This window comes from Leptosomus discolor, chromosome 1 (assembly GCF_034619465.1).
Source record: "Leptosomus discolor isolate bLepDis1 chromosome 1, bLepDis1.hap2, whole genome shotgun sequence".
NCBI classification, from domain to species: Eukaryota; Metazoa; Chordata; class Aves; order Leptosomiformes; family Leptosomidae; genus Leptosomus; species Leptosomus discolor.
In genome coordinates this window covers 26,180,794-26,196,371 of record NC_141391.1, presented here as the reverse complement: position 1 = coordinate 26,196,371, position 15,578 = coordinate 26,180,794, and the positions used below count along the sequence as shown (strand labels likewise).

The 15,578-nt window shown below is 35.6% G+C and overlaps 1 protein-coding gene across 6 annotated transcripts in view; it reads right to left on the bottom strand.

The window, feature by feature from the left end:
* Nucleotides 1-15,578, bottom strand: part of NBEA (neurobeachin) — a 510,952-nt gene that overhangs the window by 270,155 nt on the left and 225,219 nt on the right. For all 6 annotated transcript variants that reach the window (XM_086481881.1, XM_086481883.1, XM_086481885.1 and 3 more), the window contains one exon: nt 12,406-12,533. In XM_086481881.1, the coding sequence (XP_086338007.1) occupies nt 12,406-12,533 (128 nt within the window). The remainder of the gene's footprint in view (nt 1-12,405; nt 12,534-15,578) is intronic.

Here is a 15,578-nt window from a genome sequence, read left to right as displayed (position 1 = left end):
TCTGAATGGCAGCACAGCCTTCTGGTGTGTCAGCCACTCCTCCCAGTTGTGTGTCCTCAGCAAACTTGCTGACAGTGCACTCTGTTCCTTCGTTCAGGTCATTGACGAGTATATTGAATAGTACTGGTCCCAGTACCGACCCTGTTGAGGGACTTCACTAGATACAGGCCTCCAACTAGATTCTGTCCCATTGACCACAACTCTCTGACTTCTTTCCTTCAACCCATTCACAATCCACCTCACTACCCGATCATCCAGACCACATTTCCTCAGTTTAGCTGTGAGGGTGCTGTGGGAGACGGTGTCAAATGCTTTACTGAAATCAAGATAAGACTTTTAAAATATTATCAGAAATCTTTAGAACTCATACCATAACACCTCAAATAAACACTGATATGTCAACATAAAAAATAGATTTCACTCTATTCGAACCCAACTGAAATGGTATGGTCCTTTTAGTCAAATTTGTAAAATATAACAGATTCTAATAGAAGCATAATATTTAAAAGAATAAGGATGTTCTGTAACAGTTTCTTGAATCAGTTTATTAAAGTAAAAACACCTATACTTCACCACTGCAGTTACTAAAAAGGAATCTAAATGAGGACTATAAAATATCCAGATGGAATCACAGAATGGTAATACCCCTTGAGAGCATACCCACAGGGAGGGGATTTATTACAATGTATACATGATTTACTTTTTAAAATTACACACTTCTGTACTGTAATCCCATGAGCTGTAGTGATACTGAGAAAATTGATGCTGGTGCCATATTACTCTGAAGAGTCTAGCCTTATACCACGGATGGAACTTTTGTCAATTTTCCATTAGTGTTAATGGGATGCACAAATTCTCATTCATCAATTAAGAAGGAGATCACTTAATCTATAAAATAAAATCCACTACCACTGTTCAGTTTAATATCTCACTGAAGATTTTCAAAACTGATCCAGTTTTTCATTTAGCATGTGTGGTATTTTATTCTTGACCAACAGTCCATTGGGATTTACTCAATATATGCATTTCTGTTTCCCTGCCCTTCTCTTAAAACAGAATCTCTTCAGATGGATCTCTTTTCAAATATCTGCTGTGACACAGTGAACCAATATGATTATCTAGTTGCTATACCAGGACAGATCTAAAATTTATATCAATCTATCACGTATCAATTGAGAAATTGTTCTAATTAGCATTAATAACACAAAATTATTCTTTTCTTATAAAATAATACAACACAAATGATCATTCTAAGAAAAGATTTCCCTGTTAAATTTAAGTGAAGCAGAATTTTTTTTTGGAACAACACGATACTTATTATAATTATATACTAGAATTTAATTTGGAAACAAAATGTGTTTCCTTCTCTTCTAAAGTCCCCTCCTAGACAATGGGTCAAAACAACCAAAGTAGTGATCACACTGCACTGCACCTGATCAAATTAATACACCTCTAATCTTGAAAATATCTATGAAATTGAACTACTGCTTTTCTGTTGCAGTCTACTTCAATTTCAGGCAGATGTGAGTAACTTATAAACATTTTATTTTGGTGGAAGCCTGGAAAAACTAAAAAATAAACTACACTTAGACAGAGGATCGGGAAAATCCAAACCTCTTATTCATCTAGAATGAATCTCAATGAAAACCACTCCATTTTTTTACAAACACCCAACAGTCCACAGTGAAAATTAAAATATGATCCTGAAAGTCTTATCCTTCTTTATCCTATGGTATTACTCAAACCAGTGGCTCAAAGTTGTGGCTAAATTTCTGCCACAGTTGCTGCCCTGGATATTTTATTCCAATGGATGGAGTAAGAATATAATTAACAGGAAAAGTAATTTAAAAATTAATTTAAACTGTGAAAAGCTAAAAGATTTTTCAAGTATTGTCATGATATTTTCTCAAGAAGCCATTCCTTTCCTCATCAAGATGCTATTTTTGTGATTAAATTTGTAGAAAAATTACTACCAAAATTACTATTAGAAAACAACCAATACCAAAGAAGTTGCCACATATTCAATACGTGTGAGAAAAAACTACTCTACTGATCCCTCATAATTTTCTTACTTAAATGAAGAAATAGCTACCCCTCCTTTCTCCTTTTATCAGTCCTTCACTTCCTCTGAAATCTGTGTTACAGGAAATACATTTTGGAAGAACTAACTCAACAGTGAATTATCTTCAAAGAAGTATAGAAGCAGAAACCAGAACATTAATTTCACTCACTAACACAAGCAATGTTTATACTTTACACTTTCACTACACCTATGATGCTTTCTCTTCATCTCAAGAATCTTTTCTATTTCTTTCTAAAGCTGTCAAAAGCGACATCCTGGACAAGATGGATCACAAGTATGATCCCAAATGACAATCTCTAGAACATCATGCCTTCCCTGAAAATGCACTATTCAATTTTATTTTTTCCTTAGGTATGAAGTTTTATTTTTCCCCCGAAATTTATGAACTTTTCCTTAGGTTCAGTCTACGACGTATTCCTATTTTTCCTATTTGATGCCCTATTTTCTGTGCTTATTTATTCTTTCTTTTTTTTTTTTTTTTTTCTCCTCCTTTTTTAAACATAGGAATTGTCTTTTGGTTCCTTCTTTCTACTACTTCCTTCTAGTTCTTTGTTACATTCTTTCCTGTTACTAAGGGGAATAGTACCGTCATAGCAAGACACAACTGAAATGTGTGTATGATGAATGACAAAAAAGGAAGGCAAGAAAAGGGTAAACTGCACAGCAGTAAAACCACTTACTCTTCACCAGTGCTCCTTACTTCCTCATGTTTCTTTGTTCTGGCAAACTTGGGGCCATACTGAGAGATCAGTGAGTGAACCAGTGCAGCTACAAATAGGAAGTATAACAAAACCTCACAGAACTCATGCAGCTTCCTAAATTTCTATTGCCAAGATGACCATTATTTTAACTAGGTGTGATCTCCTGAGTAGCATAAACCACTGGCTAATTTTTGTATCCAGCTGAGCAAACTAGTGGTGAACTAATATTTTGTTTAGATGGTAATTGTTTTCTGAGAATTTGATAACAAGGAAAAAAAAGAAAATCTCCATTTCCACGCTGAGCTTTGCTGACTTTAGTTGGCAGCCACCAGATTTTGCTCCTGTCCTGAAGCCCTACTGACAAACAGTAATCATTCTGAAACAGTGTCTCTCAAAACACAGAACCATACCACAGTCATAGATCTCTTGATATAACTTGTATTTCTTGTGTTTCAGTTTTCTTTATTTACTTGACAGTAACATTGTTATGGGCTCTCCCTAGACCTGCTTTGACATCATTTTGCCATCTTAATTTGACATATCACAACTGTCTCTGTTGTCTGACAAGTTCTTTCAGCATGAGAGTTTCCCATTGCAAGAAAATCTCCACAGACAGCATCACTATAAGTAAAAAAAGATTGGATCATAAAATTCCACATACCAGCAGACAAAAATAAGACAAAAGACAATATATGTTTAGCAGGTTTGGTATTTTGGGGGGAGTTAAATTTTAACATAAAATTACACTGAACACAGTGAAGATATATTCTCTTAGTCCTTGCAAAAATAATCCCAGGTCTGTAGGGAGTATGTCAACACCTAGACAAATCAAGCTTGATGGTTCATTAATGTTTATGCTATGGTTAACATTTTATTCTATCAAAACCAGAGCTCTATAAATAGGTATATTTTTAAGGCTCAAGTGTGGTAGTTTCTCAAGTTAATTCATTCCAGAGTTTCTGTGGAATAGTCTTTGTTTACACCTTGAAGGCATGGAAACAAGCACATCCATATCCAATAGGATGAACTGTAGAAGTGCCTTTAAATCATCAGGGCAAGTAAGGGAGTTTTGTAAACTTGGTCACTGATTAAAAGGTTTCATAAGGTTTCATAAATTTTGTCGGTCATAAGAGCAGGCAATAAGTAGACACAGAGTTAAGGAATATAGAAGGAGAAACTGTGACTAGCCCTAATGAGATTAGTTTTGTAAGGAACCCGGACATAGAGCTCAGGCTACATGGAAAAGGATTATTAGACTATGCCTCATGAGAAATACATCTTTCAGGGCAAAAAGCTGATACAGAGATGTCATTTGCACCCTATAGTTTATCAGTTAGGTAGTTATCTGGAAAATATTTCTGGGGTAATAAAGCAGACTGATTCCATTTTTAAGCATTTAGAGGACAAAGGGTGGGGCAAATACCAGCCTAACTGTTTCAACTCCAAAATCAGGCAGAGTCCCCTGCTGAGTTCTGAATGATGAATTAAGTGGAATAAGAACCAGAGAACCTCTGCCTGTGGGGAGCTTCAGTCACAGCATGAACATCCTGTAGACACTGAATACCTTTTTGGCATACCACCTCGTTTTTCTTTGGACCTGGACAGTAGAGGAGAAAATAATAAGGGGGAAAAAGGTGTCTGTTCTAAAAAACATTGTACAACTTAGGCCAGTGTTTCCATGTAGCACTGCTGTATACCTGATAAGATGAGTCCACCTACAGGCTATGTTACAGTAGTGCCTGTACGTGTTAAGAACTTCCCCAAGAATCTTTTAAAAAATATTTCCCTGAAATAACGTTAAATAGATCTCTTGCTACTCTTTTTGTAGCAAACTTACTAAAAAGAAAAAAAAAAAGAAAAAAAAGGAAAATTATTTTCCACGAAAGCTGAAAGTTAGAACAGGAAGGAAGACAGAGGGACATCTGACCCGGATGGTATTAGGACAAAGAAGGAGTATGAAGTCATCAGGGAGGGTATCCTTCTGGAGTTTCAAGGCAAAAAGTCCAGTCCCTTTCAGGCCTTATGGCCTGCAACAGGCTATTAGCTTGAAAAAAGAAACTTGTGAGAAAGTGCCCAATACTGTGAGGGTAAGTGGGACCTGAGGACCACAAACAAGTCCTTTTCTTGCTCTTTAAAGGCTCCAGTATTTTGTGCATTTCTTTATGTGCTTTAAAAGAACAGCAATGAGTATTGTTTGGTTTCAAATAACATCATTTTTATAGTAGCACTTTCAACATTATTTTAGTAACTTCAAACATCTAGTGGCTTCTGTATTTTCAAGGGTAAATTTAAAAGCTTCTTTTCAGCAAACCTGACTACTTTACACTGTTACCAGCTTTTGTTTTCCTGAGGGTATGTATATATATATTTTTTTTTTTTTTACTGCTACACTCTCTTAACACCTTCTGTTGAATATAAGTACTTTTGATCCTAAACTTTACAATTAGTCTCACATTTTCATTCGTTTTTATCCACTGGCAAAACAACAGAACCACCCCAATTTCTGCCTAATGGGAACTCCATACATTTTGGATTGTAAAGATAAATTGATTATTAATTAACGTAACAATGATAATACAATCAAGGACATATAATGTGAGCACCAACAACAGTTTTTACCCTTAAGTTACACTGGGACCATACAAGCCAGAGAGAAAGGATAGGGTATGAGCAGTTAAGCTCTGTTACATAGTCTAATATATCTTAGTAAGTGTCCAATTCTTTAGACAGGGATAGAGCGGCTCATACATGTAATTAATTATTGGCAGGTTTACTTTCAAAAGGTGCCAGATGCTATGCATTTCCTAGTTGCTATCAGGATCTCTGATCTATAATGTTTCCTGCCATGTTAAACACCTATTCAGAACATACTTCTGCACACAGGAACTTCAGTAATTCAAGAGTTAAATCTTCCAAACCGAATAAATGGATACTCTCTTAACTTTCTGGTGTTTGTAATGATAATCCTTTAAAGGCATCATAAAGGAATATTATATGAAAGAAGAATGCTCTGTAACTGGTGTGGGGGTCATTATAGTTTGAAGTTTTCACTGCGGATAAATAACAGAGACCTCTGCTGTGGCACCTGCTCTTCAGTTCCTCCTCTGAATGCCAGTATTGAGCTCTGCCTTGTCACCAGTAGCATATTCTGAAAAACAGTGTGGAAGTTGCAAAGCTTTGAACATTGACTCTGCTGGAGTACGTGTAAACACACAGGCAGATTTGAATATCCATTTAACTTTTCATCATTTCTTTGTTCCTACCACACAGAATTCTGGAAAACTGGTGTTGTTTTCTGCCTCCATGTTATCTGACTCATCAGTGTTTTTTAGTAAGTAACTTTCAGTCCCAAAGTGTTTGCAGAAACATGAGCATACTGTGGAGCCTTTCAGTAAGACACTAAGAGCTAATCATAGATAGATAATTTCTTACAGCAAATTTCTTACAAGCCTATAAATAGTAGTTTGAAATTAATGAACTTTTTTTTTCCGTGTTTATGAAGGGATTACATGTGCAGGCAGGATTTCAATCAGCAGCAGCATTTCAAATTATGTCCATCAGAGGATGTCAAGGGTTTTCATGCCCTGTTTTAATATTACCTATCGTTTCCTTCATGGTAAAAACCAAATCTTGCAGAAAATCAGTGATAATATATATACACACACACATGAACATACATAAAAAAATCAGAAGAAAGACTCATTTCATGCAGTGACTTGAACACTGACCATCTTTGATGCCTCAAGGGAAGATGATATATTCTTGACTACATCTGCAGTTGCAGTTAATCGTAGAACAAGGAAAACACATTTTTTTTTACTGATCCCTGCAGGTGGCTAGCTGACACTGCAGTACCTCGGTCTATGACCATGTGAACAAATGCAGTGATGGCAATGTTAGAGCAAATTAAGGTTAATGCAGACTATCATTCCTTGCAGGGTCTGGCACAGAGGAAACGGGAATTCACAGGCTCCAAAGGCACAAAGAAGCTCTGAATCCATTCAGGAAACACATGACATTTTTCCTCCTGAGAAGCTGTATTGGAGACTATATTTAGAAAGAATGTTTATAATGGCCATAAAGACCACAAATAACATGTTTTCCAATGTTATTTACCCTCATTAGGCATTCTGTCAGTAGAAAGGCTAAGACATCTTGTAGTATCTAACATCTTTTTATCTCTTCACTTCGGTACATCGAACAAATCAAGCTCTTTACATGGTACTTCATGGAGTTTATCTCCTATCCATCAATCATTCTTGTGCCCTGCTCTTTTGTTCCCTCTGCAGTGTGTGCATATCATTCTTGAACTGCTGACTATAGAATCAGATGGTAGGAGTTCTACTGAAATTGCATACAGAAATGAAATCACCTCCTCATCTATTCTTCCTAGGCATCCAAGTATTGGACAAATCTTTGTTGCCTCAGCACTGAGCTAGGAGAGCCCAGAATATGCTAATCACTACAACAATCCCTACATTCTTTGAGTGCCTTCATCCCTCATCTCCTACCCTCTAGATCTAGTCTATATCACTTGTTCCTAGAGATTGGACTCAGCATTTGGATGTGTTGAAATTTGGCTTTTTCTTCAGTTTCGGTTATTCCATAAAATGATTCAACGTATCTATCCAGTGGAATGCCTTTGCTTCTCATTCTGTATATCTCTGTCTAAGCAGTTAGCTTTGCCAGGAATAATTCTGCAATGTAATAAAGACTGTTAGTAAATATATCAAACTAGGATAAAAAAAAGTGGTTTATAGAAATTTTAGCATTATGAATAGCTTCAGGTTTTACTTATGTGATGTTAATTCCAGTTAATGCAAATTTTAAAATTATAACACTATTTTTAAATTCCATTTCTCTCTCACTTGCTAATATTTATTCATTTATTTATTTTGTTCAGAATGTTGGCTACATGCTGTGCTACAGACTGGTAAACAATTACCAAAAGTCTGGTTAGTTGAAAGAAAACATGCCTGGACACACAAATGAAAATATTTTGGATGTAGCAGAGTGAGATAAAAGAATCAGAGAACAATATGAACAGGAAAATAAAGATCTGCAAGAGCATACAATCTCCCTGCTTTATAGCATCTGTGCTCCTGAGCACAACAATAATCCAAAGGTTCTGAAAAGTTTCTAAAAGAAAGCCAAGGGCCCTGTTAAGCACCAAAAAAAGTATTTTTTTTTTCCCCAGAAAGTATAAGGGATTTCCAGATTCCTACAGCGTCTTAAGAAAATGGTTGCCCCATTTTTCCTAATAAAAAACTCAGTATTGTTCAAGAAAATCAGAAACTAATTGTGTCAGTATTGGTAGACGACACAGTGATGCTACACTTGTGGTCTTTGGGAGCTTTTAACGTAGTGCCATTTAGCACCCAAATTCTATTTGTGGTTTCCAAAGGAATGTTTGGGGCAATTTTTCAATTGTTTCAAGAAGCCTTCTGTCAAATACCATATAAAGCTAGTTCATCAACACTTCTAATGAATATTTTCATAGGGCCATGTGGTGACTTGATGAGGAGAAACAGATTCTGTTCCTATCAGCAGAAACACATTTTCTCTTTCATCTGATTTGAATTGTGCAGGTATCAGAAACACGTCAAATGTATGTCAAAGAATTTGTAAGAGCTCTTTTGGAGAAGGGCTACCTGGCTGACCTTCTACCCAGCTAATGATATAGGAAAACGAAAAGCATTGGTAATGTTTGTTTGGTGTCTCACTGAAGAGAAGGGAAAGCGCTGTATGTGACTATGTTTCAATCTTGGACCTATTCTAACAGTTCAGGACACTCCAAGAATACCTGTAGTGAAAATATTTTTACCCATCTGTGCTTGACAGTGAGAGGATATAACTTTTCTTTTGGATACAGATCAGATTACACTTGCCTGTAACATTTTCACCTAAAAGCTAGAATGTTGTAATGCACTTTACATGGAGGGAATTTGCAGACCATATGGAAACTAGAGTTAGTGAAAACATATCTGTGCAAGCGTTAAATGGAACTCCACAATGAGCATTGCTAAGCTCAAATATGTGACCTATACATATTGCATGTTTGTTTCCAATTAAGATTCTATACAGACAATTTTAACCTTTGCAACTTCATTCTCTGAGGCGTTACAAGAACCTCAGCTGATGAACCACAGCAGTGTTGGGCTGGTTTTGGTACACTTTGAAGCTATTTGCATTCAATTGTAAATAAGTCCTTTTTAACCTACCATTAAGGCTAATTTCCACTCACAAGATATTCTGGGAAGTTGATGAAACATTTGAAATTCAGTCAAGTGTAAGATGACTTTGAAGAAAGAGCTGGTTTTGGAAAAAGGAGCAAAAATGAGTATTATTTCAGTAAGTAAATAGATGGGTTTTACCAATAAATATTTTGCAACATCAGATTACTACTTGATAGGGCTCCTCTGCTACCAGTCACATTTGGGAATTTACATGAACCAACAAGAAAAACTAACAATTTTGAGTATGAGTGGTCAAAGTTTTTGTTCTAGACAGACCAGATCATTGCAGCCCGTTCATTTCAACTCCACTCAACAGTTAAGAAGCCACTGATTAAATATTAAGTATAATTTCCTCAAACAATAAAACAGCCACCAGTCTTCCATGGAACATAATGATGATACAAGCTAAAGGAAAATGAGATGGCACGATAAGACTGCAAGATTTTTCACCAAGAGTTTGAGACATCTCATCTACTACAAAAAGGTGAAACGATGACTAAGTTCTATACACATTTCCAAATAAATCTAAACACCTATCTCAAAGCACCAGATACTCTGGAGAGTTTGCATAATTAAGCTGTTTTAGAAGCATTGAAATTTTTTTTTTTTTTCTGTTCCCTTTTCTTTTGTGCTCTCTCCTCAGTATGCAAAACCTCAGCTACAAACCTGTGGATATTCTTACAAAGTCCAAAATGATTTAGTAATTCTTATACACATACACGTACAAGAGCATGAGAAAGAGATTCAGAAAAAACTACATGCCATCAAGGATGCCTGAAGGTATTCAGATTTTAGCAAAATCTGATAGGGGAAAGACTTCATACCATATGGTGGTTTTGAAAGTCAGCAAGAGAAGGGAAGGTATTTTTATGTTTCAGACTTGAATAATTGAAGAAAAGGACAAGCTTTAGAGACAGCAAGAGATACTTTAGTGGTAATCCATTTGAAAAACGGACAGCACCTTCAGACTTGATTAAATAATGGTTATTTGCTCCTTTTTAATTGTTATAACTAAAACCTTTACACATAAACAGCAAATTAAACTATTTCCTAGAAAACTGTCAAGCTAATTTCTGCTTGCCAGTAAAAATCAAGTTTAAATTATCAAAGCCCCACAGGAATTCTGTGTACTTACATACCTTGCATCACACCACTAAGCCCCTCTGTTTTGCAGAGTCATTACATGGAGAGCATGTCCTTTCAAGCACTTCAAGGACCAACACTGGCTTTCAGTAAACAATGACAGGAAATGTATCAAAGTCAATCAGGAAATGGACTAGGAGAGAATTTAGAATTCCCTTTTAAACGGAACTTTACTAGGCCAGAATTCAGTTTAGTTGAGATCAAGGGTCTCATACAGGAAATGAAGAAAGAAGAGAAGTACACAATGACTATAAAAGCAGCCGAGTTCTCAGTTAAAAAGAAAAAAAGTCCAACTGTTTTAGCGGGAGTAAACAAATTCAAGTCCTGAGGCATGCAGTGTAATAGTCTAAGCTGTGTTTGCATTTTTTTTTCTTTATGCATTGCTATTTCATTATCTTGGGAAGAAAGGACTAATTCTTAGAAATCAGGAACGAGACAGAAACTGAAGAGAATGTTAGACATAACATTAAGGAAACATGATGGGAGGGACAGTGCTTATTTTCAAACTCAGTGTTTGGTTGGTAAACAATGATTCCTAAGACTGAATTGGATGGCTGAGTCATAGATGGGACAAAATTTGGAACAGCAGTCCAAGTGGGTATCGGAACAATGCTACAGCCAACAAAACCATGCCTGTGTCTGGACACACAAGGAAATAAACTCATACTGCCACATAGTCATGAGGTTCCTGTGGCATTTAGCTTTTCAGTCTTTGGCATATGCTGGAAACCGTTGGAGCCTTGTTCAAACCATGAATCTGCCCAAAAGATGAAGTCACAGCAGCATTGGTGAAGAATTTTTTTTATTCCACAGAAGAGCTTAGGTAAAACCAAGACAATTTTATTTGTATTGTATAAAAACTATAGTGCAATTTATCAGTTGTCAAACCGCTACAAGTTTTGTAATCAACTTCACTGAAATAAGAGACTTAAGAATGGAATCCATCAAATATCTTACAGCCATCTCAATGTTCTCAATGAGCATCTCAGACCATTAACTTCAGGTGTCACTAAATAAGAACTGCAACTTACTCATAGCTGTAAAATAAACAGTATAAAATCCTGAAGCTTCTGAGAATTACTAAGCTACTATACTATTCCTTGGTATTATTAAACAATATTATTAAACAATAATTAGACAAAAAAGGAAAAGGCTATTTAGAAGATTTCGGTTACAAGATGCAAATATTTTTAGCATTAAGAATGAAAGAGGGCCAATGTTGTGGGGAATAATAACTGAGACCATAGAAAGACTGTACACTAATGTTTTGATAAAACACATGTATAATAGGAAGAGTTTTGTAACTTGAACACAATGCTGTGTTTTTTCTGTGTAGAACTTTACACATTATAATCTTTGCTTTAATAAGACTTTTTCATAGAATCACAGAATTGTTTATGTTGGAAAAGACCTTTAAGATCATTGTGTCCAGCCGTAAACCTCTCATTAAACCGCAATATTGTCTATAAGAACAATTCCGGAAGGAAAAAGTTTACTTGACTAAATATGTTCCTCTGTATATATGATGTGGGATCAGTGCATATTCATACAAATTCCCCCATCAATATTTTAACTGCATTAGCACTGATTCATTACTTTCTGCACAAGCTTGCTGCATTTGCACTTTCTGCATAATTACTGCCTCACTTGCAAGGATTCATTATGTTCCCCAAATTTTGTAACTATGAAGTAGTAAAGACAACACATAAAACCCCTTAAAAAGCCTTGAACGTGTTCAAGGAGACTTTTCTTTAAAAAATCATCACTTTTTATTCTCCTCTAGGGACAACTCTTTATCTGCTTGTGTGAATCCAGCTGACCCACCTGAGCAAACAGTGTCCCTACCAAATCTAGATGCGCTTAGCAATAATGTTGGAGCATAGTCTTCAATTTACTTTATCCCATGGGAATTGATTACACTTTTAACTTATATATTTCACTAGTTTCTCAAAGTCAGGCTGAAAGACTTATACTAATATAATTATTCTGAGGAGGAAAAAGCAGATTATAGAGAGGTTTTTGCATTTTCAGCATCTCAGGGAAAAAAAGGGGTACAAAAGCTATCACTTTAAAATTCTTTAAATGAAGTTAAATACAAGGAAGTGAAATCACAACACATTAACAACTGTTTCATTTATTTATCACAAATAACTATATAGAGTCTTGTGAAAAGGAAACATTTTTCACATCAAATTACTAATAGCTAAACTGATATAATTTTATAAACAGGTAGAAACAGTACCTTCAATCAACAGCTCTTGTCCATGACTGCCCAACAATGTTCGGGATAGGAAAGGGGCAAAGTCAACAAAAATTTCTCGCAGGAGAGGAGCCACCTTTTCTAAAGCTCTTTCAAGCTTTGCAGTGATACTGTAGAAAAACAGAAAGCATGTTTGGAAGAACCTTTAACAATACAAGTTAAATGATGTAAAATCATACCTGTTTTTAAAAGTTGCTGTAAGCTTCTTTAGAAAAGAGGATGATCATAATTTGATTAAACTTTACAGTGTTTAAATAGCTTTAAGTAAATGCAAATGTCATGACAGAGTTAGCAGTGTGTCAGCCTCGTAAGTTCTACAGCACTTACAGAGTGCTCCAGAACAAGTAAAATTTTTATATACTCATTTTCAAATGTATTCTCGTCTACTAAGAATTTTTGCTCTTCTTTTTCACGGGGCTGGTGGCTGAAGGGATTTTCTTTGTGATTGAATTATAGCACCAAAATATTATTGGCATTTAAAAGTGCAGTTATAGGAAGAAGTCACATTTATTGACAATCTAAGAGAATGAACACTGACATCTAAATTCTACACTGTATCTGCTATCTATAAACACTAAATAAATGTGGACATTTAAATTCAGATCACATGAAGACCCCAACATTTAAAAAGAAAGCTGACATTATAAACACATCAGAAGTTCTCCTTCATTAGCTTAAAATTATTTTACTGAATTCCTATAGCTTATTTTCACTCAATGTGCTTTCCCATTTCAAATTCAGATATTGATTTTCCAATATTCTAAATGATGTAGTCCTATAACCAGCCTTTGTTATAGACGATTAATTGAAGTGAATTTCACTATGCTAAAGCCTCTACTGACTATACTTGAAACGCAGGCGACTAGCTTAGAGTTTTTAATTTGCAACATGACTCTACCCCAAGCTTTTGCTGCTAGAGATAAAAACCCTACTAGATTAATCCAGATTTCTCTAAATCATGTTTTAAAATATGCTTTCACTGCAAATTGGTTTAAAAGGTTTAATTTTAGAGTTCATTTAACTCTCCAAACTTTACGTACAATTGAAAAAAAAATCAAGTTCAAAAGTTTTTAAATTAAGATAAATTTTTACTTAAGAATCAAGTAATATGGGAGGTTTGGATGTGCTATTAATCAACACCTTGGATGAGCTATCAATAAACATCTTGTTGTCAAATGGATAGCTGATGAGATCTTGTATATTATGGATCTATTCGTGGGCAATTCCGTGAAAATGTGAGATCAAAGTTTAGCACTGTTTAAAAATACAGATCAAAGTATATAAATTAATATTTAAATAGAGGAAAAAACCCCAAATGATTTTTCCTTCATATAAATCCGTGGTGCATTTACATGTTGAAAACTGACCATGGTTCTGGTCCTTCAGTTTCGAAAAAAACAAGCAAAATTAAGAACAAAACATATACAGAGATGCCAAAAATATTTCAGGGAAGCAGGTGGCTCATCTACTGCCTTTCCTGTACACACACACACAGAGGAGAGAGATTGATCTGATTCTACAGCTATTTCTAACACCTATTATATCTCATAATGCATCCTGCAATCATTAGGGAATTCCCTGTGGAGATTAATGCAACTAGTTTTCACAACTGAACTAAGAAATTTTGTAAATAATGAACATTTTGGTTTTTTTCCTCTCCATTTCTGGACATTCAAGACAAACAAACTCTTAATAGCTTCCAAATTAAAGATTATTTATTTCGCAGATTAAAGGGAACAGGCGGAAAATAAATTATATATATTATATATAAATATATACGATTTCTATATATATAAATGTGATAAACTGGGACAGGAAAGAGTGAAAGAGCACAGTAGCAGCATCAGATGAAAAGAAATACTTTTAAAACCGTGAGCAAAAAGACCAAATAACCCTGTGTACAGTTCTTACTACCTACTGGCTGAATGGGTCACAAAGTGCAGAGAGGTGGGGGCACACACTGTCCCAGTCCCAAGTATGCTACCTGCCCAACATCATTCCAGGCCAAGCGTCTACCTCTAAATCAAGACTATTAAATGTCTAAAAGTCCAAAATCATTCTCCTGCTCACTTTCCTCTGCTCAGTCTACAGCCATAAGCAGGTCTTTTCCTATGCAGCTGCTATAAGGGAAGGCTTAGATAAGTTAGCTTTCACTTCATGCTCTCTGACCCCCACAAACAACTCTGATTTTTAATCTCATAAAACCTGAAGCACAACGAATTCAAAGTGAGAAAAACAAAAATGATCTATTATCAAAATAAGGTTTTAGTTGTTTCTTGGCAGTGGGTGGGTGGGAGGGAGAAAAGGGAAAAAACCCCAAAGGACATTTCTTTGGTGATTAGTTTGTTAACCTAGATTTCTGACATTGTGCTCCATGTAAGTTTTTTCAGTCTTTAATTTCAGCTACTAGTCAGAATACAACTATTCCTGAGCTCGAATTCTGAGTTTAAAATATGAAATCTAGATTTTGCAACTGAAGTTTTTCTTTGACTTCAGGATAAAAGTTTCAAAATGCTTGTGAAAAAACAAGAACATTGCATTGGTTAAAATAAGTGAAAACCAAACTGATTAACGATCCAGTTTTATTTTAACACACTTCAGTATCTGAATTTTAAAAAAAGATTTCACGTTCAGCAAAGCACTGTCCTAACATATGAAGAAGCCAAGATGCAAAAGAACTGCCACGCATTCTCTCCTTGATCATTTGCACCTTTGGACAGCCTCATGATTTCAGCCTGGGCCCTCACCCATTGCTGTGACTCCACCTGCACCACTCACCTAAGACTTCAGACAGGACTAGCAAAACCAGGCATGTTTTGCGGTGTGTTAAATCACTGAAGCACCAATACTTTTTTTACAGGTTACCTAGGGCCCTTGATTTAAGTTTATTTCCTTTCTAGTTAATTAGGGAATGAACATACAATCCCTTACAAGCTCATGAACAGCCAGCTTGCTTGCTATCTCCCCTCCTGTTTTCTTAAAATCATACCTTGAACTGGCTGGCCAACTAAGGGACACTTGGCAACTGCTTAGTATAACCTGTGTCAGCTTTTTAGGGCAGACAGGTGTGCACCATGAAGAGGTCAAAAATTTGTCTTTGAAGGGTGCTGTGGCACAGCTGAATACCTTCACAAAACAGTAGTATATTACACAAA